Source organism: Equus asinus, chromosome 14 (assembly GCF_041296235.1).
Source record: "Equus asinus isolate D_3611 breed Donkey chromosome 14, EquAss-T2T_v2, whole genome shotgun sequence".
NCBI lineage: Eukaryota > Metazoa > Chordata > Mammalia > Perissodactyla > Equidae > Equus > Equus asinus.
The window spans coordinates 2,257,332-2,280,465 of NC_091803.1; the positions used below are offsets into that span (position 1 = coordinate 2,257,332).

General features: G+C 56.4%; 2 protein-coding genes across 5 annotated transcripts in view; one reads left to right on the forward strand and one right to left on the reverse strand.

Moving 5' to 3' along the window:
* Positions 1-17,133, forward strand: part of AMZ1 (archaelysin family metallopeptidase 1) — a 39,604-nt gene extending 22,471 nt beyond the window's left edge. For 2 of the 3 annotated variants that reach the window (XM_070484128.1, XM_014846698.3), the window contains exons 4-7: positions 1,337-1,465; positions 1,800-1,969; positions 2,538-2,714; positions 5,030-17,133. In XM_070484128.1, coding sequence (XP_070340229.1) covers positions 1,337-1,465; positions 1,800-1,969; positions 2,538-2,714; positions 5,030-5,590 — 1,037 coding nt within the window. In that variant the 3' untranslated portion in view covers positions 5,591-17,133. The remainder of the gene's footprint in view (positions 1-1,336; positions 1,466-1,799; positions 1,970-2,537; positions 2,715-5,029) is intronic. The other variant, XM_070484129.1, reaches the window with a different exon arrangement.
* GNA12 (G protein subunit alpha 12) overlaps positions 15,887-23,134 on the reverse strand; it is a 112,999-nt gene continuing 105,751 nt past the window's right edge. For both annotated transcript variants that reach the window (XM_070484130.1, XM_044746384.2), the window contains 2 exons: positions 20,523-20,573; positions 15,887-19,019 (listed from right to left, as the gene is read on the reverse strand). In XM_070484130.1, coding sequence (XP_070340231.1) covers positions 18,450-19,019; positions 20,523-20,573 — 621 coding nt within the window. In that variant the 3' untranslated portion in view covers positions 15,887-18,449. The remainder of the gene's footprint in view (positions 19,020-20,522; positions 20,574-23,134) is intronic.

Here is a 23,134-nt window from a genome sequence, read left to right on the forward strand (position 1 = left end):
CTCAAAGGCGCGACCGTGAGCCCCGGGGCGTCCTCGATGGTGCCCCTCACACCTTCTCCTCCCGCTTCTTTCATATGCTGACCCTGCTGCCTTTTCTTGCCGGGGAAACACAGACCATCAGAGGGGAACTTCCGCTCCTCCCTCCGGCCTCGGCTCCCCACCGGCCGCCTCCTCGCTCCCCATCCTGCGGACGGCCCAGCTCCTCTGGAGGGCCCCCCACCCTGCCTGCTCCCAAACCCCACTCCAGCAGTTCCTGCCGCTCTCCCGCCTCGCACAAGCTGCTGTCACTCCCCCATCTTAAAACCTCTGCCCAGGCGCCTCCAGCGGCCGCCCGTTTCTCTGTTCCTTTTATAAACCCCTTGGAGAGTCTCCCTCCTGGCCCTGCGTCCTGCCTCCCCTCCCCTCCTGCTCCAGTCACTCAGAGCCTGTCCGGCTGCCCGGGCTCCTCCCCAGTCCCGCCTGCACACTGTCCTCCTGCTCCAGGCTCATGGACCCCTGCTGGTCTCTGTGTGCATCACTCCTGGGAGCTGTGTCCGTCCCCCTTGCTGCCGTAATGTCACTGCAAACTTAGCAGCTTCAACGCCGTTCGTTCTCACACTTCTGTGGGTCGGGATTCTCCCTGGACTTCGGTCAAGCAGTGGGCAGGGCTGGCTCCTTCTGGACGCTCCAGGACAGAATCTGCCTCCTGGCCTTTTCCGGCTTTAGCGGCCGCCTGCCTGCCTCGGCTCGCGGCCCCGGCCTCCGTCTTCAGAGTCGGCGCTGCAGCATCTTCAGAGCTCTCTGACCCTCGTGCCTCCTCTTATGAGGACCCGAGTGATTACACGGGGTCCAGCTGGGGGATCCAGAGTAAGCTCCCCATTTAAGGCCTGTAATCACATCGGCAAAGGCCCGTCTGCCACGTGAGGGACCACATTCCCAGGTCCCAGGGACTAGGGTGTGGCCATCTTCGGGCATCCATCAGCCACCGCGGCAGCTCACCCCGCTCCTGGCTGCAGTGTCGCTTTCCCCGGAACACTGGTCTCCTTGGCCCAGCAGCCTTTTTGGCGTCCCCGCTTGGATGTCGCTGGGCTCCTTGGACAACCACGTCCGAACTGGCTCTCCTGACAGTTTGGGAGACCGAGACCCTGAGATCTTACCTGCCCGCCTGAGCCTGAGGCCTGGGGCGCAGCTTCGCTGCTGTGAGTTTTTGGCCTCAGACTGATGGTTTCTTGCAGAATGTCACTAGGTCGCGTCCGACTTTGAGGAGGGCTGATCGGAGGCAGAGGAAGAGGACAGGACAGGGCTCAGCCTGCCCGGGGTCCCCAGCCTCCTCCTCACTGTGCCCTCTGGCCCTCAGACGGCATCCTGTCCTTCCTGAAGAACAGCAAGCCGGGAGACGCGCTGTGCGTGCTGGGCCTCACGCTGTCCGACCTGTACCCCTGCGAGGCCTGGAGCTTCACCTTTGGCAAGTTCCTTCCAGGGCACGGTGAGCGGGGGCCCCGGCAGCCTCTTGCCTCAGCCCGGGCTTGTGGGGGCCCCAGGGGCAGGGCAGCGTGCACGGCACACCCCGACCCCTCCTCCTTCTCACTCTGAGGGAAGATGCTGCATGAATATGGGATGGGCTGCTCTTGAACTTGCAGTCCTGCATTCTAGCTCCTTCTGGGCAGGGAGCCGTTACTCAAATTTGGGCTTCTGCCCCAGGGCCACCTTAACGTGGATGTGCTGGCGGGGCAGGGCCTCTGGGACCCATGCGTCCTGAGGACGGGGTGGCTTTGCCTGTGGGCTGCCCCTGGAGCCCCCGTCTCTCTGCTTCTCCCCAGAAGTGGGCATCTGCAGCTTCGCCCGGTTCTCGGGGGAATTCCTGCAGGTGGGGCCCAGCGCCCCTGATCCGGCCCCGGCAGAGGTGGCAGCAGAGGGCCCCGAGACGCCCCTGCAGGACAGAGGCCAGACCCTGTGCTTCAGCGCCCTGGGGATGGTCCAGTGCTGCAAGGTGGGCGTGGAGGCCAGGGCGCTGGGGGCGCTGCACAGGTTGGGGGAGAAGATGGGCGGACAGGAAGAGGAAGGAAGGGCTGGGGGTCCTGGCAAGCTCTGGGAAGATGCTAAGGATGTGGAATCAGACAGAAGGACATGAACAGACACCAGTTGAGCCCTCTCTGTGTCAAGCCAGTTACACGACCCAGTCCTCACCATGAGGAGGATGACCCTTCACTTTAGAGTATGGAAACCAAGGCTCAGAGACGCCAAGTCCTTTGCCCAAGGTCACACAGCTGTGAAGTGGCAGGGTTGGGATTTGAACCTGTGTCTGTCTGAAGCCTCAGCCCCCACGCCGGGTGCTCCCAGAGCTGACCACACCAGCTCGCCTTTCTCCCTGTGGCCGAGTGGGCCCTTGGCACCCCATGCAGTCAGGGGTGGGGGCCAGAGGGGGGCTTGGACCACTTCCTGGCCATCTGTGCTCACCCGGGGCTGCATCAGGCTCCTGGCGGGGCTGCAGGTGTCCCGGGAGTCGGCCGGGGCGTCTGCATCAAGGCTGCAAGCGCGGTGTGGGCCTTCTCCCTCAGGTCGCGTGCCACGAGCTCTGCCGCCTTCTGGGCCTGGGGCACTGCCGCTGGCTGCGCTGCCTCATGCAGGGGGTGCTCAGCCTGGACGAGGCGCTGCGGCGGCCCCTGGACCTCTGCCCCATCTGCCTGCGGAAGCTGCAGCACGTCCTGGGCTTCAAGCTCGTGGAGAGGTACAAGGTGAGTGTGCTCCTGGGGTGGAGGAGGGCCAAGGGGCAGATGGCTCCTGTTTCTCAGGCGACAACAATTAGAGTCAGTGTTTACTGAGCACTGATCCGGGGCTGGACCCGTCCCAGCACTGCCCGCACCTGCTCCCGCGGGTTCTTGCATCTGGAAGGGGCCTTCCCGGCCGCCACCGCAGCGCTGCTTCTCCACGTGGCTCCAGCCGCCGGAGGAGGCAGAACCAGACTAGACAGGACTCAGAAGGGCGGGGCTCCGAGTCGAGCCCCGCGTCGGGGCTGAGCCCGCGGGGAGAAGCCGCCCTCTGCTGTCGGCCGGGAGCGCGGGCCCCAGGTGGCCGAGGAGCCCCGCCAACCGGTTCAGCTGCCCTGGGGAGACTCGCTCGCAGACTCAGTATTACTCTGAGTTCAGAATTCAAAGGCAGGTGGTGTTTATTTTTTCTTTAAAGCTACCTTTGGTGAAAATGCTGAGTTAAAAAAGGTTTCATTTGAATAAAGGCACAAGGCCTGTCAAGCTTTGGCTTGATTTTAAAATCAAAAAAAATTTTTTTTTTAAAGATTGGCCCTGACCTAACATCTGTTGCCAATCTTTTTTTTTTTTCTTCTTCTCCCCAAATCCCTCTGGTACATAGCTGTATATTCTAGCTGTAGGTCCTTCTAGTTGTGGCATGTGGGACGCTCCCTCAGCATGGCCTGAGGAGCGGTGCCATGTCGGCGCCCAGGATCGGAACCGGCGAAACCCTGGGCCGCCAAAGCAGAGCACGTGAACTTAACCACTCGGCCACGGGGCCGGCCCCTAAAATCAAGTTTTAAGCCACAAGCTTTAAGTGACTGTCATTGTGTTCGAGGCTCAGCTTGTGCTGTTCTGGGAAACCCTCCTGGAGGGTTTCTGACCCCGCACCTGGGGGGTGGGTCAGGATTGGCATTTCTAACAGGATCCCCGGTGATGCTGCAGGTCGGGACTCCATGTTGAGGACCCCTGAACCAGAGGGTGGGCATTTCCGAGTCTCAGAGCTGCCTCTCTACGTGGCTCTTTCTGGAACAGACGACTCCGTGGTAAACAGAATATCAAGGAGGCACCCAGAGATGGTGGGCCCAGCTGGCGAGGGGACCAGGTGCCACCCCGCTGGGGTGGGCTGCCACATCTGCAGAGCAGCGAACAGCAGTCCTCACGTGGGTGTGATTGGCATGGTCACCCGTGCCTCGTTGAGGCTGGCTGCCGTGAGGCCCAGGGCAGGGTCAATGGACTTGGCAGTAACCAGCTTACGATCCTCACGGTGTGTGAGGGGAAGCGAGGCCAGCTCCCGTCTGTGAAATGGGCCGGGCTCCTCCTTTATGTCCTTCCTGGGGCTCCTGTGCACCTGCCACCACCTCGTACACCTTTCATCCCCCACCCATACACACGGCCCTCCCGGCCAGGAAGCGTGCCTGTCCCTGTCCCCTAATCTTGTGAGGTGCCTGGTCTGCTCCGGATCTGAGTTGGAGGAGCAGTCCCTCTTTTCCGCCCAGAGCGCCCCTGAAATGTCGGCCCGCTCCCTTTGTCTCCAGGGGGCATCACTCAGTGACCAGAGGGGCTCTGGAGAGGGGGGGTGGGCTCCAGCCCGAGGGAGGGAGGAGCTGTGGCTGCCACAGCCGTGCTCCTCTGAAGAGGGGGCTCGGGGAGACCCCACAGGGCCCTGGCCTTCCAGGCTGCTGTAGGAGGGGAACTGCCCCTAGAGGTCCCTGGAGTCCTGGTCGGTCCCCGACCAGAAAAGGTCTCTGCTGTCTGTGTATGCTAGTCAGCCGTTAGCTGGAAAACGCCCTCTAGGGAAAAAGCCTTGATCTGTGGCGTCTGCCAGTTTGCATGGTGTCCATGCTCTGACCAGGGCCAATGTCAAGCTGCCACTGGCCGCAGAGCTGGGAGGGCCCCTGCTGTCACACCCCATCACACAGGGTGTCCACATACAGATATGAGAGACGTGAATAACCTGGAGGCAGGACACGGCAAAATGCAGCAAAAACATGTAGGAAGTGATGAGTTTTGACTACTCCCTTTGCTTTTAAGATAATTGCGAAGTGTAGCTGTAAGCTCTATATAATTTAACTGTGACTAATGGTCGGGTTGAACAGCTGGCTTGCAAAGCTCCTGGAAGTTCACCGGCGGGCTCTTGCGAGCTGGTCTGTCTGGCTCGTCTTCAGAAGGTGCCAGTCGGAAGCGACCTGTGTCTGAGTGCTGACACTCGCCCCTGGGTAGCTGGGAATGGCGAGGCCCCCTTAGGTAAGGGGCTGGGCAAGTGGCCCTACAGAGCGAACTCAGCGTGTGTTTCTCCCTCTCAGAGGCTCTACTCCTGGACTCAGGCGGTGGTGGGGACGCCGCCCGGCCCGGAGGCGGGGGAGCCGTCGTTGTCGGAGGACACCCTGCCCGGCAGCGCTGACTCGGGCCTGTGCTGCGAGAGCGACTCGGAGCCTGGCACCAGCCTGTCGGAGCCCCTGAGCCCCGACACCTGGAGCCGTGCCTTCTCCGCAGGGCCCGAGCTGGAGCCTGAGGACGGCCTGAGCTCCCTGGCCGCCTCGGAGGGTCCGCCGCAGCTCGGAATGCCGGCGGAGGCCATCAGGGAGCACGGACGGTGGCTGGCGACGTGCATCCAGGCCCTGGAGAGGGAAGTGACTGAGGAGGAGCTGGCGCGGGTGGACGGAGCCGTGGACGCCCTTGCCCGGTGGGAGATGTTCACGGGGCGGCTCCCGGCCACCAGGCAGGACCTGCCCTGCGGCGGAGACGGCCCGGGGCTGCGCAAGGTCTTGGGGGACAAGTTCTCCTCCCTCAGGAGGAAGCTGAGTGCGCGCAAACCGTCCAAGGCGGACGCCTCGCCCTGTCGCTGGAAGGCTGAGGAGCATTAGCACAGCCAGCGCGTCCTGCCCAGGGCCTGTCTTTCCTTGGGACAGCACCTGCCTGGCCCTGCCCAGCGACCAAGGGTGCTGCGGGCCCACCCGGGGTCCGAAGGAGAGGGCCCCAGGGAAGCCGACGAGGATGTGTGGTCAGGTGGCTCTCTCAGTCCCTGTGTCCCACCACTTGCCCTGTCCTGACCCCAGCCTCCCACTGTGGCCAGTGGCCCCCGGGTCCCACAGAGGGTTCACAGGCACCCAGAGGGGCTGTCCACAGGCTCAGCCTGGACGTCACCATGGGTGGCGGGAGGCAGGGGGCTGTCCCCTGAAGACTGGGGCCTGCAAGTCCCTCTGGGGATTTATAGCTGGGGCTCAGAGGCCGCCTCTGGCAGAGTGACAGGGTGGGGGGCCCGGGGACCCTGCTGCCGCAAACTCGGGCTCCAAGGCCCAGAGCCGAGGTCTCCACTCAGAGGGGACGTGAGGGGGTCTGTCTCTATCCACCATGTCCCCCCTGTACACACACAGAAAGGGTCGCTTTCTGCGGCCCCAATGGCACTCTGATCTGCAGGGCCTTCAGGAGGGCGTCCCTGTGACGGTTCCGGATGGTCACCACCCACCACAGGACATGCCCATTGAGGGCTGCTGTTTCTTGACAAATGCTGAGAAAGGAGACTGCTCTGCAGATTTGAGGGGCTGCAAGGCCCTCTGACGCCCCGAGACGGCTGCCTGCTGTAGCCTGCAGGTCCGTCCCTGGTCCCGTTTCCTGACAGAGGTGGCCTGCGATGTCGGCCTCAGGTCAAGGTGGTTCTCTTGGTGTTGGCAACATCATGTACCTACGGATCTTTTTTGTCTGGTTCTTTCAGTTGCTGAGAGAACAGCTGATGCAGATGTGAAAACATCGGCCACATCTGTGCAAGTGTCTGTGCTTCCCTTTAACTTTGTCAGCCTTGTTCTCGTTATCGGAAGCTCCTTTGTGTGCATACACATCTGATTGCTGTGTTTTCCTATGAATTGGCCCCGTTTTCATTATCAAATGCCCCAGTCTGCCTGCGGCGTACAAGTGACAGCAGAATTGAGTGGTGAGCGGGATCACACCATTTCTCTGGTCTGGAAAGAGGCAGGAACACGGGCAGCTCATGTATCTTGTGGGGAGCTTATACAGTTTTGGGGGCGCTCTAAGAAAAACAGTATATGATACAAATGGAGAATTAGGAGGGTCCCACCCAAGCACGGAAGCCTGGAGCTTCCTTGTCATCTGACTCCGGGCAAGAGCCAGATCCTGGTCCCAGAGACGAGCACAGGGAGCAGCATGTATGGGAGTCAAAGAGCAAAGATGCGGCTCTCAGGTCTCCTCTTCTCTTTTGTGAGGCTGGAAAGAGGCAGCACGAGGATACAGAGGTGACTGTGACGGAAAGGGGTAAGACGAAGGGCTGGGCTCTGCAGAAAGTGAGCCAGGGTGGACCCCACAGAAAGCGTGACCTGGGAACGGGAGGCAGCCAGAGCCTGGGCATCTGTCACAGCGACAAACCACCCAGACCTTGGTGGCTCAGATTCCAACACTGTCTAGCTCGGGAATCTGCACTGTGGGCAGAGTCTGGCGGGGAAGGTTTGCCCCTGCCGCTTGGCCGGAGGGTCGACCTCGAGGATGCTTTGGTCACGTGGCCGCCAGCTGGCAGGGGCCTGGGCACTGTCTTTGTGGCCTGGGCTTCCTTGCAGTATGGCGGCTGGCTTCCCAAAGTGGGATTTCCGAAAGAGTAAGACAGAAGCAGTGTAGCCTTTTATGACTCAGCTTCAAAGTCCTGGGACATCACTTCCACCATCCTCTATTAAGGCCGTCACAAAGGCCGCCCAGGTTCACAGGAGGGGACCCAGATTCCCGCTCTTAACAGGGTGTGCAAAGGTTCCAGAAGAGCAGGTGGGATGGGAAAACATTTACAAAAAATCTGCCCCAGCAGCCTTCACTGCCGGGCCTGGCCATCATGTGGCTACATAATCCTTCCTGTTTTCCAATTCCTTCTGTCTTCTGCAAGTGGTCAGTCACTGGAATGATGCGAGATCAAACAGAGGCGATGCACACGCAGCAGCCTGGCTCAGACTGAAGGGGGGGCTCCTGGGGTTATTACCAGCTTCTCAGCACTGTCTCTCTCTGCCCGTGACCTTTGGCTCTCAACTGTGACAAACGTCCCAAAAAAGCCATTCTGAAGTGGGAAGGGACAGACCCTCCACGGCTTCCCCAGTCGCAGATGGAGGGTAATTTTTTAAAGTAGCTGCTGGGAGGAACATTTTGAAAATAAAACTTTTAGGAACAGAGATCAAAGATTCCTTCCTCTGCTCAAACATGAGCCCCAGCTTCTGTCCCTGACGGCTGGGACAGTCCCCAGGGGGACACGGCTCCGGCAGAGGAGGAGGAGCTTATGAATGCCGTCCTCTCCAGCAAAGTCGCTGTGCACAAATCTCTCTAAATTCTTCAAGCTGGAGGCAGGACACAGTTGAGCGCCTTAACCGAGCTGGACCGGCTGCAGATAGTGGTTTCCGAGAAGCACGGGCCCTGGACTTTATTTCTGTAAAGGTACAAAGTCGACCGCAATGCTTTCCCATGTCCTTATCTGTCTAAAGTCTCCGAGAGTCGTCAGGACAGGTCTCCGAGCTTGCAGGAGAGACTCAGACATCTCGGTGGGCCCAGGCGGAGGGCCCTGCATGGAGCTAAAAATACTCTGGGGTCGTGACATTATCCATATCGCTGTCTGTGTGTGATGGGGCCAGGAAATCCGCACGGGCCTTCTAAAGTAGCTTGAACACACACGGCAAAACTACAGTGTTTGAGGGCGATGAGCAGCGACACCCCACTCTGAGCGGTGCCAGATCCTCTCCGGCAGCCCTGCTTCCCTCTTCCTCCCCGAAGCCCCTCGCCGGGCCGTTTCCAGAGTGTGGGTCAGCGGGGAGGGCTGTGGTCCCGTTAATACTGCCCCACGGGACATCTGATTCAGACCTTTCTGGGAGGAAAGAAATCTCCAAAGGGGCTTAAAGAAAAAACAAACACTCGGTGGCTTAGCCCAGCAGCGGGTGTTAAAGCTGAACCCAAACTCAGATCCCACCAAGTTCAAAGGAGAGGCTGGAGCATTCCAGGGACGCACACGCAGAGCGGGGCCACGCGGAGCCGTCCCCACAGCCGACAGGCGGGGCGGATGCTGGACCAGACCCGCCCAGGACGGGGGGCCGTCTTCCCTGCAGATAAACGCCCCCTTGAACAGGTCCCGCCAAGGGCCAGGGACGTTCTCCCATCCTCCACCTCCTCCCAACCCTGCAAGGCCGAGGCCCTCACCCCTCGGGGTGGATGAAGCCCAGATTACAGGCTGTCATCTGCCCAGGCTGCAAACAGTGGGGATGACATTCAGAACTTCACCCTCTCTTCTAGATCTTTCTGAGGGGAGCATGCTGGGTCAGCCTGAGCGGGAAGGAGGGGCAGAGGCATGGGAGGACAACCTGCTCCCTGACTCCGGAGCGCTGCCCTTGGCCCGCCTCTGCCCTGGCTTTCTCAGACGACCAGCACCTTCGGGCTCCGGCCTCTGGAGTCCGAGCAAGGCCTGGGTGGGTGGCCAGCACTCGTGGGCGAGGATGCCAACGTCAACAAAGCCGGGGCTGCTGGGGCTTCACGGATGTGTTTGTATAACGAGGGCGAGTCCCCAGCAGGAGTATTTTTATCCTCGTGAAGACCGGGAGGATCAGGCGGCTCACAGACCGGAGCGGGAGCCCATGAGCCCAGGGGCCCAGAAAGGCCAGCTTCGGGGCCCGCCCTGCGCCGTGCGGCCAGGCCGCGGAGGCCAGGGGAGGCCGCGAGGGCAGCTCCGCGCCCCCAGCCTGCTCCGGGGCGGGAGCGGGAGCCTCATGTGAGCCAGGTTAGTCCTGATGGCTGCGGGGGATGGCAGAGGAACCCGGTCTCAAGGAAATAGCACCTTGATGGCTGGGAAAGTGACACACGAACAATCTAGGAGTGCCCGCTGCCCGGCTGCAGAGAGCCGCAGAAACCAGTAAATAACTGCAGGAGCGGCTCCCGGGGCCTCTCCGTTCCCAGCACCTCGGAGCGGCACCTTGATGAATGGGGAGCCAGAACAGCCAGCGTTTATTTCTGAACTCGGCTTCCTGGGCAAAGAGACAAATGAAAACAAGCTTATGTCAGGGGGGTATTTTAAAAAGCAATTTCCAAGAAATGTCCTGGGGCCACTACGCGTCCAGTCCACTCCCCACGCCTCGGTGCCAACCGGGGCGGCCGGAGGACTCGCTGCTCAAAGAGGTGGCTGAAGGCAACGGCCCTTGCTCCTGGGCTGCCAGAAGCCTCGCCCCAGGGAGGACCTACAACGAGGGGGTTGGGTCGAGGATGCCTCTGAAAGGACTCCAGGCTTGTAACAAATTGACCAGATACGCCATCCACCAGGTTCCATGAGAGGCCACCCCAAGGGGCCGTTACCCACGCATCCTCATGAGCACACTTTCGTGCACTGAAACTGGGCCAGGCCTCCCGTCACCGGGGCTCTCGACCCCTCTGTCCTCATTGGACTCCACTCGCTCACAGGTCCTGCCCCCCTGGCATCTCAACTCCCGAGGACCCCAGCCCCTGCACCTGGGACTGTCACACATGCTTCTCCCCACTTGTCCCTCCACTCTGTGACAGCGTTCTGCTAGGGTGCGGCTTAAATGTCACTTCTCAGCCGAGGCCAACACGGCTTCCTTCTGGGTTTCACCGACAGCCTGAGCGGCGCGCTCGCCATGGGCCATTCTGCTCTTCTCCTCAGAGGGGCTCCTCTCGGAGACTGACCGTGCGGCTGTGTCGGGTTGGGGGTCTTCACTTCACTTCTCCACGCACACATCCATCCAACACACACTTCTAGGCACCTCCTGTGTTCAGGTCACTCTGCTGAGGTTTTAAAAAACCTATTTATCAAACTGGGTCACTCCATAAATGCTCATTCCCTGTTTCCGTGTTTTCTAAGGTCCAGGTTGATGCTTCCGATGCAATACAACAAAAAGAAAAGGCCAGTTTTTCTGGGGAGGGGGGAGTGCTGGTATTCCTATTTATACTGGGATTACCCACAGCGCTTTTTCTACCGCGACGCTGCAGGCCGGGCGCTGTCACTCAGCGGCGCTCACCCTCATCCACATTACAGGTCTGCACTGTGACGGCCACGGAGTTGAAAAACGAGACTACTGTTGAATAAACTCAGGCTAGGCCTTGAGATTCCTGCCAAGGGAACCAGCCCCCCAAGAGGATGCAGGGCGAGGACGTAAGAGAGAGCGGAAGGCCCAGATCTGGGACCGTCATAACCCAGCCACCTCACTTTGCTGCTCCGCGGCCTCGGCCCATGACGCGTGCCACAGATGCAGTGACGACCACGAGGAGACCTCTGCTTCTGGAGAGGTGGCCGTCCGAAAGGCAGAGTTTTACCCCGGAAGCCTACGGACACCACACTAACCATGCCTTCACGGGTCCACGGTCACATGTGCCCTTCCGTTCACAGGAGCGTCACTGTACAGATGTGGAGGGCGTGGGAGCTGGCGTTTCATGCAACACACCAGGGAAACAGACGTAATTTAAGGCAAATTTTAATAGATTTATAAAAATCATATATACAAAACATGTTAAACTAACCACCGTAGCTATAAAATACACTTTTTACACTTCATATTCTATTTTAACCTGGCACACATTATCCAAGAATTGAGGCCTGACACACAGCTGGTGCCCACTGTGGGTGGGTTTGGTGGCGCAGCGACACTGGTGGGGGAGGTGCCCAAGAGGAAGCACTCCGCGGGTATTCCTGGCATTTCCTTTCGGTGTGTAAAGACCCTCGGGAGGTTCAAAGTGCAGTTCCTGTAGTGAATGCTGAAGCTGAAGGCTGCCGCGGCCCTGTCCCCCAGCAGGGTCGCTCATGCCACTGCAGCAGCCACTCGGCCGCACTACAGGGGCCATGCCCCAGACACCGTAAGGTGAACTGAGGACACGTGCGAGTGGAGGGGGCTGAGAATACAACACTGAACTTCCCGGCTGCCCTTGTGCCAACGGAGAATGACATGCCGGTCAGCTTTGGTTGGTTTGAATGGAGTTAAGAAAAAGGACATTTGGAATGTTTTAAATCAATTAGCATAATAGGTCAAAAGGTATTCTTCAAGATTCTAGAGATGGATAGACTCTGAAGAGATCCACGTTAAATTCCTCCATCAACAGGCTTGTTAAAGAACGTGGAGGTGAACTCCTAACAGGAAAGACGGTGGAGGACATGGCCCGAGTTTCTACCGGCTGCACGTGGGTCCTGCAAACCACCCACCCACCTGCCTGCCACAGAGCCCGTCCACCTGTCTGCAGGGGTCTGGCCCGTCCGGGCAGCTCGGGCGAGGAGGGCCACAGAGAACCAGCTCAGGTCGAGTCTGGTGCAACGTTTACAACCTGAGTCCCAGAGTCTCTGAGACGACAGAGTGCTCTCTGCCTCTGGTTGGTACTGACCTTTTCTGAGGAGGGCAACGGGACAGGCGGTGGGGGAGACCTCCGGGGTCACCCCGGGCTGCGGGAGACTGCCCAGGGAGCCGACTGTGGAAGGGAGTGGGGGCTGCGGCGCACAGGGACGTCGGCACTGCGCTCCCACCCGCCGGCCGTGCATGGACCAGCCTCCGACCTCTTCTTCAGGGACAGACTGCAGATCACAGACGGGCCCCCAGCAGCGCCATCCTCAATCTCCCTTTCGACGGGAGTCGCTCTGAAGTCAGCTGGGAGCAGGAACCCTGAACCAGCCCCAGAAAGCACCAGACCCGGGACGGGAGGGCTTGCTCCGAGCTGCCCCTCGCTCTGACCTCCCTCGTCTGGAGCCGCAGCCGGCCTTACAGACGAGATGCGACGTCTGCCCACGGGCCCAGGCCCGCGGAGGCCGGCAACCCCCAGCACGCCCGGCTCCGCGACCTGTCAGGAGCTGAGGCCCCACGGGAACGCCCACCTCGACTGTGAATAGCTGGGATTATGTCCATTTGGGTGAAATACATCAGCCTTTAAAGATACAAAATCAAGTGAATTCAGTGTTAATAAAAAGGCGCCAAAGGGACAGCCTGGAACAATAGCCCTTTCTTCTCACAGACCAGGCCGGGCTGGACAAGGGAGGCCTCTCTCGGCCGCCGGCAGCTCGGGCCGACCCTCCGCATCAGCGCCCGGGCCTGCTGCTGCCCCATAGCAAGTTCAGGCGAATTCGGGAACCCCAAAGTGGCTGCTCTAGCGTTTCACTTTGGTTCACGTTAAACACATGTGAAAAAGAAAACCATCTGATGAAAAAAATGACCTTTCACATTTTTGATGACCTTCACCTGGCAGTGGAGAACCTAATTCTCAGGCTGAGCCAGGTCCGCAGTGGGACTGTGAACGAGCCGAAGGGCCACGCCGATCGTCACCCAGATCTAAGGTCTTCGGGCCCCTTAGGATAAGACTCTACAATGACAGCTGAAGATGTTCTGCTGGGTGCCGACACAGGACCGGAGGAGGAATGAGGTGCCACAGGTCAGGGTCAGACAGAGCAATTCTCGCCTGTTCTCAGCTGTCCGGTGCCCCGACCAGCCAGGGGAGCGGGCATCCCATGGTCTATTTCTCAGTTCCACCCACTTCCCTACCCCTCGCTACACACGGACACCAACACCTCGGAATATCTATCCTGCCAGGACATTTGAGAACTCACTCACTTGTTTCTGGTGACATCCTGCTCCTTCTGTTGTGATCTGGGATTGTAGCCTTTCAACAGGAAATTCAAACGTTGAGCAGAGCTCAGCCCTCCTGGGGACCAGTTCGGCAAGACAGGTGCCAAGAAGAGCCCAATGCTTGCAAAGCACAGCTCTCGGAGCCCCGGGGTTTCCAGGCTCACGGCTCTGTGGCGTGGTCACCACTGTCAGGGTCAGCAGGACCTCCACAGGCACGCGGTCTGCTCCTCGGAGCCGCGCTGGGTGTGGAAGGCCAGACGTAACCTGGGTGAGAGAAGGGGCCCCGGGGCTGCTGCAGGTAACGGGCAGCCTGTCTGTGGTTTGAAGTCATTTTCCCCTGAAGACACACCGACAGCCACGTGGGAATCCAATCCACCTATAGTAATACACCACCCTGAAAGCTAAAGATAACCAGCCTCCAAAATGTAGAGAGTTCCGAAAGGAGAGATGTGGCAGTAAAAGAGAGCACGCCTCCCGTGACCTCAGCAGAAGGAAGGAAGACAGACAGACAGAGGGACTGCGGAAGCAGGAGTGGCCAAAGTTTCCACGGGCTCCCTCCCCCTGCGGTCATGGCCCAAACTTCAGCCCTCGCCCTTCCCTGAACACAAGTGCAAGCTAGCGTGTCATCTGCCATCAAGGGCCATTAACACAGCCAAGTGTCAGCTTCGGAACCGCCTTAACCGAATCAAGTGAGCTCCTGTGTTCTGGGGCGCCCTTCCTACAGGGCCGCACAGTGGCTCCCAGTGCAGCCAGAGAGGAGGACACAGAGGCAGTGAGACCAGCCCCGGTCCAGGGCGCAGAGCTCCCAGCCCTCCAGACTGCGGCCCACTGCCAGCCTCCAGGCCAGGCGAGCGCCCCAAATGCGAAGCCAGGGAGACATGGGAATCACATCCGTGAGGATCCTCTCTCCCCAGGGCTGCCGTGAAGATTACGTAAGCCTTAAGAGTCGTCCTTTTCTTCAAACAAGGCTTCCTACATTTTCAGGGATCATTGCAGAATGAGGCTGCTAAGCGCCTCTGGCGTACCTTACGGAGAAAATGGTACCAGCCGACTCGAAAGGACTGCCTGACACACTGTGAGAGGCCTATTAGCAAGAGCTTCCTGTCGCCACTTACTTAATCGCAACAGAGAACCCACCGTCGCTGCTGCTTCTCGAGGCAGGGTGCTAGTCACGGCGAGGGAGCATTTGGTGGCTGTTACAAATCTAATTCTCACCGTGCTAAACGCAGAATGCCACCAGCCTGGAAGGAACCCGCCAAGATTAGCTACTTGAGTGGCCCTCCACACTGGCTGCACAGTAAAACCACCGGGCCATCAGGAATCTGCATGCACGAGGTCTGTCCTGGACAGGCCCTGGGTGGCTCAGCCCGGGGCCTCTGCAAAGCTCCTCAGGTGATCTGACCTGTGGCACCGGAGCCAGAATCACCATTTTGTCCAACTTAGAAACGGAGAAATTGGGACCCGAAGAGCGTGGCCACAGCCACAGGGACAATCAAGAGCGCACGGCATGCTCATCACTGGCATTTTTCTGGAGGGGTTTTGTCTCTCCCACTTGTGGTCAGTTTAAGCCTCACATACAAAGGTACCCCACAGGGTCCCACCCAGGCCAGGGCCACTGGACAACACATACATTCCTCTTTCTAGAAAAGACTCCTGAGCGTGACAAGCCGTGTCGACGACTAGGAGTCGTCCACGCTTCGTGTCAACGTGTCTTCACTCTGTGGCCGGGACGATGACCCCAGGGGGCTGCAACAGCAGAATGCCCACCCACCCTTGCCTTTCCTTCCTCCAGGCTCCGGTCACGTCAAACGTCTGTCACCAGGGCCTCCTCCTTGGGCTCTCCACATCTCAGAGCAGCAGCACCCCTCCCTTGCACACATGCGTGCGTCTCTAGGTGTGTATGCCGCAACAGCCTGTTCTGAAGTCGTGTCCCGGGGGCTTTTGTTCAGAACATTTTTGGTGGCAGTTCTCCTGTGTGTCAGGCTTTGTTTTCCATGTGGAAACACAAACTGTGATTAACAAACAATGAACCTTTAAGTAAAATGAGGATTAGAGTTATCTGCTTGCATTTTTGGGACTGAAAAATTAAGTTAATGTCGGTTTTGAAGGCTGAGTGATATTTCTATTAAGCAAAGAAAAACGAAGGATTCATTTTACTAAACATCCAGAGACTGAAGGTGGTCAAACCGTCTGAGCAGACCCTCCTAGCAAACAACCCCGCTGTGTGCAAAGTGTAGGCCCTGAGCAACCCACCAGGACCTCTCCATTCGATGGGGCCTCCGTCTTCCAATGCCAAGGTAGTGACGTCTGCTCCCGGGACCCCCAGGTCAGTCTGTCGTAACTAATGATCCTGTTTCAAGATTATCTTCTGGTCTTGGAGTTAAAATAACCTGACTCATTTTTCTTTCATCCAAGAAGTAAAAACATTACAAAAGTTAGAATTCTAGAGATCTCTATAAATTACAAAGCTATAATGCAAAATCTTTGCAACAATTTCTCTACCAATAGAAGAGTTAAGAAAATATTTCAGTAAAAAACCTACACGTGTCCTCAGGTGTAAACAGTGTTAAGTATGAGGAGAACATCTTATTTTGAGGAAGTTTATTGTTATATTTTTGCAATAATAGATGAGGCACACCTATCTCCTGCTTCTCCAACATCTCCATAAAAAAGACAATAATCAAGGATAACAGTGAAATTAAAATAAAAAAATACAAAAGCCTAAGGTTTTGGAGACAAAAATGGCTACAATCTATGTGTAGAAAAGGTGTAACTGGTTTTATTTAGCCTTGCAGACAGTGATCTTCTCCGAGGCCGACGAGTCACGGGGTCACAGCCGGGCGCCTGTACAGACTCTCCTTTGCCCGCTCATCAGAAGAGGAGGCAGCCTAGTCCCAGCCGAGCTAAGTGGGGTCAGGGGCTGAGCTGGCCAAGGACCCAGGCCTTCCGGCCATCCCACCCTGCCTTGCAGTCAGTTCAACACAGTCACAAGCTCTCTTGATTACATGCTTCCGGTTCTGCAAGCGAACCAGCAAATTATCCGAGTGTTTAAAGGAAAGAGCACTCATGGACAGGGCTGACCTCAACTCATCAGGAAGGCAGTTCAAACACCTCCAGTCGGGACGGCAGCGGCCGCCACCAGAAGCAGAAGGATACTTCCAAGCTGGCGAGGAAGAGCTCTGCATCCCTAACGGACCTGTAAGACCCAGAACACTGAGTGGGCGAGGAGCACCCGCCCCCGGGCACGGGCTGCACCTCACTGCCACAAAATGCAAACGCGATCTTCCACGGCCCTGACGGAGCCTTCGAGAGGGCTCTCCTTTCCTTTAAGCCTGGTCATCGGCACTGATCCTGGGTCACGTCCTTTCAGTTTACGGAGAGCCACAGGAAGCAGCACGCAAACAGCAAAACTTTTTTTCCAGCCAAAAAAAAGAGCCAAAACCCCAGCAAATGTCGACACCGAGCCTTGAGCACCAAAACGGAAAGAGAGTTTCATGTCTCCTCATTAAAAACACAGTGATAACGGGGATGACTCAGGAGCAGGTTTTCCCTCCCTTTTCTTCTGGGTCAGCATCTGCCACAAGCGTAATGTTTATCTGGCTTGCTGGAAATGAGCCAAGAGTGAGATGCCAAAGGGACACAAGGATTGGGAACAGTGTGGCCTCAGGACAAGGGCCCTGGGATGTGTTTTTAAACGCAGTGACATTGTGGTGCCAGTTACAGAGGAAGATTTTTTTTTTTCTTTTAAATGCTAGGAAAAGTCCTAAACACAATAGACAGACTTTTTTAGTAGAGTAATACACAGAGGGGACCAGGCTGGAATGCAGTGTATTTTTAAACACAGTGAAAGACCCTGGACAAAGGTAACTGAACAAGGTAACCGAGTGTCAGGTTTACCAGCTCGTGTCAACGTCGCAGCCTTCTGCAGCTTCCCCTGATGAGAGCTCTGTCTGGTAGTGTTTACTTGTTATGTGTGTGTACACGAACAGAAGCAGGAGACCTTGATAAGGATCAAGGTTTAGAGGGGAGCTGAGAACGGGGACCGGCTGTCCAAAGGCAGTCTGGACAAACTCAGATTTCTCTGGAGCCTGTAGGCTTCCTGAAAGGTCAGGTGTTAGGAGCTCGCCAAGCAGCTGTGGCATTAACAAAGGCTTTGCTAGTAACTTGCCAGCTTCCAAGCCCCTGTGAGGAGTAGGAAGCTCTCCACTGCTTCCAAAAGAAGGAAACGTGAAATGCAGGCACGTGCAAGTATCAGATGACTGGGAAGATGGAGCGGTCATCCGCAAGGCCACTTGGTTTCTACGTCTTTGCCAGTGGGTGGGCACGGAGCAATAAGCACCTCTGTGTGCAGAGGGGCAGACATTCGCTGTCAGCACGCTGCTTCTGCGCAGCTCCACCCCGTGCTGTGTTGCTGGGCAATCTGACAAGGCAGGAAGAACCGCGCACGTGGTGGGGCATTAAGGCAAGTCCATACCTGCGGAGCTCTCGCTCCCAGCCTCTATAGCTGGGGCCCCTCGGCTTAACCTAATATGCCTGGACCGGGTCTCAGGAAATTGGCACAAGAGTTTTAAAAGGCAACTCGCTTTGGGAGGTGGCACTGAGACCCCACAGATGGGGGCTCGGGGGCCCGATGTGGGGACTCTGAGTTTAGCAGCATCAGCACGCATCTGATCTCCTAAAAACTACTGTTAGGCAAAAGCTTTCCGGTTAGTTCATCTCGCCACAGACTTGCAAGTTAGAGAGAAAAGCCATCTGCAAGGCAGCTGGTTTGTGTGTTTCTGTCATTAACAATAGAGCGTGTGCGTGCACACACACAGGATGCTCGATTAAACTGTGTCAGAAAAGAAAGAGAATTTCTGTAAAAAGAAAGAAAGCTGTGTCATTAGGTATCACAAATTCATACCAAAGTGATCACTTGGCTTCTCAGTAGTTTCGCTAGTCCCCAGGATTCAGTAGCTAACATCGTTTCCACGGCCTCCGGGCCAGAGCACGTCGGCGTGGCTGGCTTTACAGCATTCCTGAGCCAGGTGTTGGATGGCGAGGATCCGAGAAACCCACTCCAAGACCAGATGGATGATACACACCAGGGGGATCCGACCAGTGGCTACGGAGGCTGTTTAAGGACGACGGCAGTGAGGGGCTTCCTCTTTCACTGCAACATGATATCTTTCAGATTCTCCTGCAGGATGGTGTCCTTCACAGCGTGAAACACGAAGCGGATGTTCTCAGTGTCTATGGCGGTGGTGAAGTGGTGGAAGAGCGGCTTACTGCGGTTCCGTCTCTTCCGGTCGAAGCACTGGACCAGGTAGCGCTGAACGTCCTCCAGCCTGTGGGGGTCGCCCTTGAAATCCGGGAAGTGCTTCTTGATGCTGACGGTCTTCACCTTCTCCACCAGGAGGTCCATCTTGTTGAGGAACAGGATTATGGAGACGTTGAAGAAGAGCTTGTTGTTGACTATCGTCTCAAAGATGTTCATCGACTCCACCAGCCGGTTGGTGCGCCTGTCCTCCATGAGGACCTGGTCGTACTCACTGGAAGACACCATGAACAGGATCGACGTGATCCCGTCAAAGCACTGGAACCACTTCTGGCGCTGGGACCGCTGGCCTCCCACATCCACCATTTTAAAAGGGATTTTTTTAATAACGAAGTCATGTTCCACAATGCCCTTGGTGGCTTTCCTTGCCAGTAGGATGTCTTGCTTACTGGGAAAGTAATTCTGCAAAATATGGGATAAGGGAGAAATTTAGGAGAGGAAGAACACGAGAAAATAAGAACACAAGACGGGATGGAAGGAAGGAGAGCCAGCCTGACTTTTGCGAGAAGTTGAACCAAATACCAAAAGCAACTTTCATTTATAAAATTATAAATTTGCCATGAAACAGAAAGCGAAGGAATTAAACAGCTCATTTCAAAACGAGCGAAGGCGCAGGAGTCCGAGGAGGCGTTCCCAGAATCCTCACTGTTCGGCCCCATGTGAAACCTCGTCCATTCTCTTTTCCACAGGAAAGCGACCCTCTTCGTTTCCGCACCATAGCTACCTTTTAATTTTTCTAACGTCCAGAGGACGCGCATTCCAAAACCTTACTAGGAACTAATTTAATTTAGGTTTTGCAATGCTATTTAAAGTTAGTCTGCAGTATATTTAATATGTTATTCTTGGGGAACTCAAAGTCTTTAGCAACACAGGCAACTGCAGGGGCTCTCGAACACTCTACACTATTAGAAAAAAGCCCGGGCAAGGATTGCACATGGGCACTCAGGCAGCAGTCCCGCCAGAAACCAAACAGGGACGACGAAGCCTCTAGACCCAACTACCAATTCACAGGGGACCCAGGGGACAGAGAAACCTGTTCAGTGACACTGACGGATGGAATAGCAAAATCCTGATATGAATACCCTAGAGGAGAAATAATCCAGTTACTTCAACAAATAAAAGAAAAAGAAGGCTGGAGGGAGAAACGTACAGATTAAAAGAAATCTAAGCGACATGGACCAACTGCAATAGATAAACATTCCTAGGATGTTGATTCAAAGTGCTGGCGTAAAGCAGCATTCACAAGAAAACATTAATGAGACAAGCGGGAAAATCTCAAAATTGACTGGATATTGGTTGATATTAAGGAATTATTGCTAAGTTTTTAGGAGCAATAGTGGTATTATGGTTACGACTTTGAGAGTCTTAGCTTTCAGATACACTGTAAAATATTATTGATGAAATGATACAATGGTGGACTTGTTCCCGGGGGGTGGGGTGGGGGCTGATGAAGCAAGATTGGTCATGAGCGATAATCACTGAACCTGGGGTTTCACTGTACTATTTATTTCTGTATGTGTTTGAATTTTCCATAATAAAAAGTTAAAGGAAATAATTTCTTCCATTTACTAAAGAACTGTCTCCTTTACAGTGATCTGGGCAGACGAAATCTTCCAGAAACGCCACCTTACATTTGAATTTAGCAGTGACTATAGGTTTGTGAGTAAGAGTGAGAATTTCCTCCACTTGAATGAGGAAGTCCTCACCACTGAGCACTCACTACCCCCCGCCCCCCGAGACAACACAGATCTAAGCGGGGCAGGACTTGGTGACACCATTCACGGTCTCTGATACAACAAACACGGCTCAGGGGTGAGATGAGCCCTCAGGACTTGGGGTGCTCCGCTCTCCACACAGGGGTTTCTAATCCCGATCACAGATTCTTGGGGAGGGGTCTCCACTCACCAGCTGGCCGATCCGGTCCAGGTTATCCAGGAAGTACTTCACCGATTCACCCTGTCAGGGAGGAAAAATATTCACGGCTCAGTCATCATTGAGGAACCCCGATTTGGTGAATGGAGGGGCTTAAAAGGGGAACATGAGTGTTATCTTGCCTTGTGTAAACAGGAAGGCGAAAGAGAAAGATTAATAGTCTACACGTATTTTTTAAAATTAAAAACAATTTTTAAAGAAAATTTAAAAATGCAGTTTCCTCTAGCTCCAACCCCAACGTTCAAATTGAGACTGTGTTTGTCAAAGGGCCCCTGACTCATCCTGGGGTGGGCTGGGTGCTGGCCCCTCTGACCAGCCTCATCCCTTCCCTTCCAGATGTGGAGACTGGCCTGCTCCAGGCCACGCCACCACGGAGGGATGGGGCTAGAGCCGGAATTTTAGACCAAGTTCCTGTTTTGCTCCTGACAGAGATGGCCCGATGCACTCGAGACACTGTCTCTAAAGACAGTAAATGTTTAAGAGCAGGCACATAGGACAAAACATGTTCCAGTTTTGGAAACAGGCCTAATATTCCATTATCACCCACACATCTGTGCGATCTGATTCACAGCCTGCAGCGAGGGGCTCTTTAGTTTGGACCGCTGTGCTGGAAGCACCAGTCTTCCTCGCCCTCCCGACGTTCTCCGGCCTGAACGTGGATGCGAACCGAGCCGGCTCCAGAGTGGAGGCGCCCTCTGAGGGTCGTCCGCGGTCCTGTTTGAGGAGGGGCTCAACCGCCAGATGCAAAGGCCCTCAGAGCAGAACAAGTGTTCAGGGGCGTGCAGTGTTGACTCGCACGAAGCTAAACAGAGGAAGTGGTCAGCATTTCCCTGGAAGCTGCAAAGCTTTCCCTTAAGAAGCAGAAGGCTGAAAATTCGTTCTCCCACATTCGCACAAGGCCGCGCTTTCTCAGATTTCTCCCTGGACCGTCCTCGGAGGGATGCAGAGCAGCGAGGATGGCCGGTGCACGGACTCCTTGACGCCAGGCTCTGCGGGGAGAGCCCAGGAAGGGCCACGGCAGGTCTCCATTCTTAGGCAATCGGCAAGGCCACACACGGCAGGGGCCACTCCAGACTTTGTTGAAGAACGAACGACAGGCACACCCAACTCCTGACTGATCTGTCCCTGCTCTCTCAGACAGGCCCACAGGAGAAAGCGAGGGGCAAGTTCCCTTCCGTGAAGAATCCACCCAGACGCCAAAACACAGGCCGCCCAGCTGAGTCGAAGAGCGCGCTCGGGTTAAGGGGACAGAACCCCCTTCCCTGCAGGGCACTGGCCGCGCGCGGATCCACTGTCCTCTTCTCAGGGGGTGCTGCCTGCTTCAGAGAGGCCCCCACCTGCTGGAGCGGCCCCCTGCCCGCCTCCTCCCAGGAGGACAGGAAACAGCTGGGGAGCGAGAGAGCTGGGGAGCGAGAGAGCCGGCGAGCTGCCTGATTTACGACCCCTCCTCCCCCAGCTCCGTCCCTCTTCCCACCTACTGCTCCCGTCTGGGCCTGGGGAGGCGTGAGGGGCCCCACGAAGAATAGGGCACTGTCCTCGCCCTGTCTGCCCTGTCCTTGCCCGGCCCGCTGCAGAAGGCCCTGTGCTGTTCAGGGAGCCGGCGGCTGGGGGCAGCTCGGGCGGGGGCGCCAGGCGAGAAGAAAGCGGAGTAAATCCTGCCCGGGGGCCTGGGCTGGGGTGGGCACAGCAAGTCAGGGCGACACAGGCGCCCTGGCCCACGCTCTGTCGCCACAGCACGTGGATTCTCCCTGGGAGACACTGCGACGCGGGCCAAGGGCCTACCCCACAGCACCGACGAGACGGGAAATGGCCCGGGGGACACAACGAAGGATGAGCTGAATGCACAGTATTAAAAAGAAATTATTTTCCCCTGGTTTGAATTTAATTATCCCTATGAGTTTGAAATCAGGGTCACCCACCCGTACTTTAAAACACACCCGTTGCTAATAGAAACAGAACTTCATTGTTTCTTCCTCCACCAGAATGGTTCGCTTAAATAATCTCAGCAGCTTGTTTCACTCCCTCGAAGGGACAGGATCTGTTTGTGACTCTTTGCCATTGTGCATGGCCATCAGCTTCAGCTCCTTCTAGGAAGGACCAGTAGGAGGAGAGGAGCGAAGTCCAGGCTCATGCCAGACCTGCCTCTTCTCACCAGTGACCGTGCAGGTCCACGGGGGAGCTGCTCGTGAACCGTAAGGCACAGAGATCTGCGCCACAAAGCTCTGTCTCACGGGGCCAGCAGGAAGGAGGGAAGACAGCAAGTCACCTTGCACCCAGAAATCAGTGGCTGAACTCCACACTCTGCCATCCTACTGGGCCGAGCTGGAACCATGGTTTAGCTCACGGGGGTTCATTACCAGAGACTGGAGAGAGGGCATCCTTCGATTGGACATGTAGCCCACAGGACGTCATATGCACCAGGCTTCACAATTTCCACAGCGTCAGCTCATTAGAAGGTCCAGGCTTAAATTCTGATATATATTCAACACTGGGAGAACGCAGCCACTTCTTCAGAGAAACAGCATGCGGCAGAAGCTGAGATGCCAAGGTGAAATTGACCACTCAGAACCAGCTGTACCCTGAAG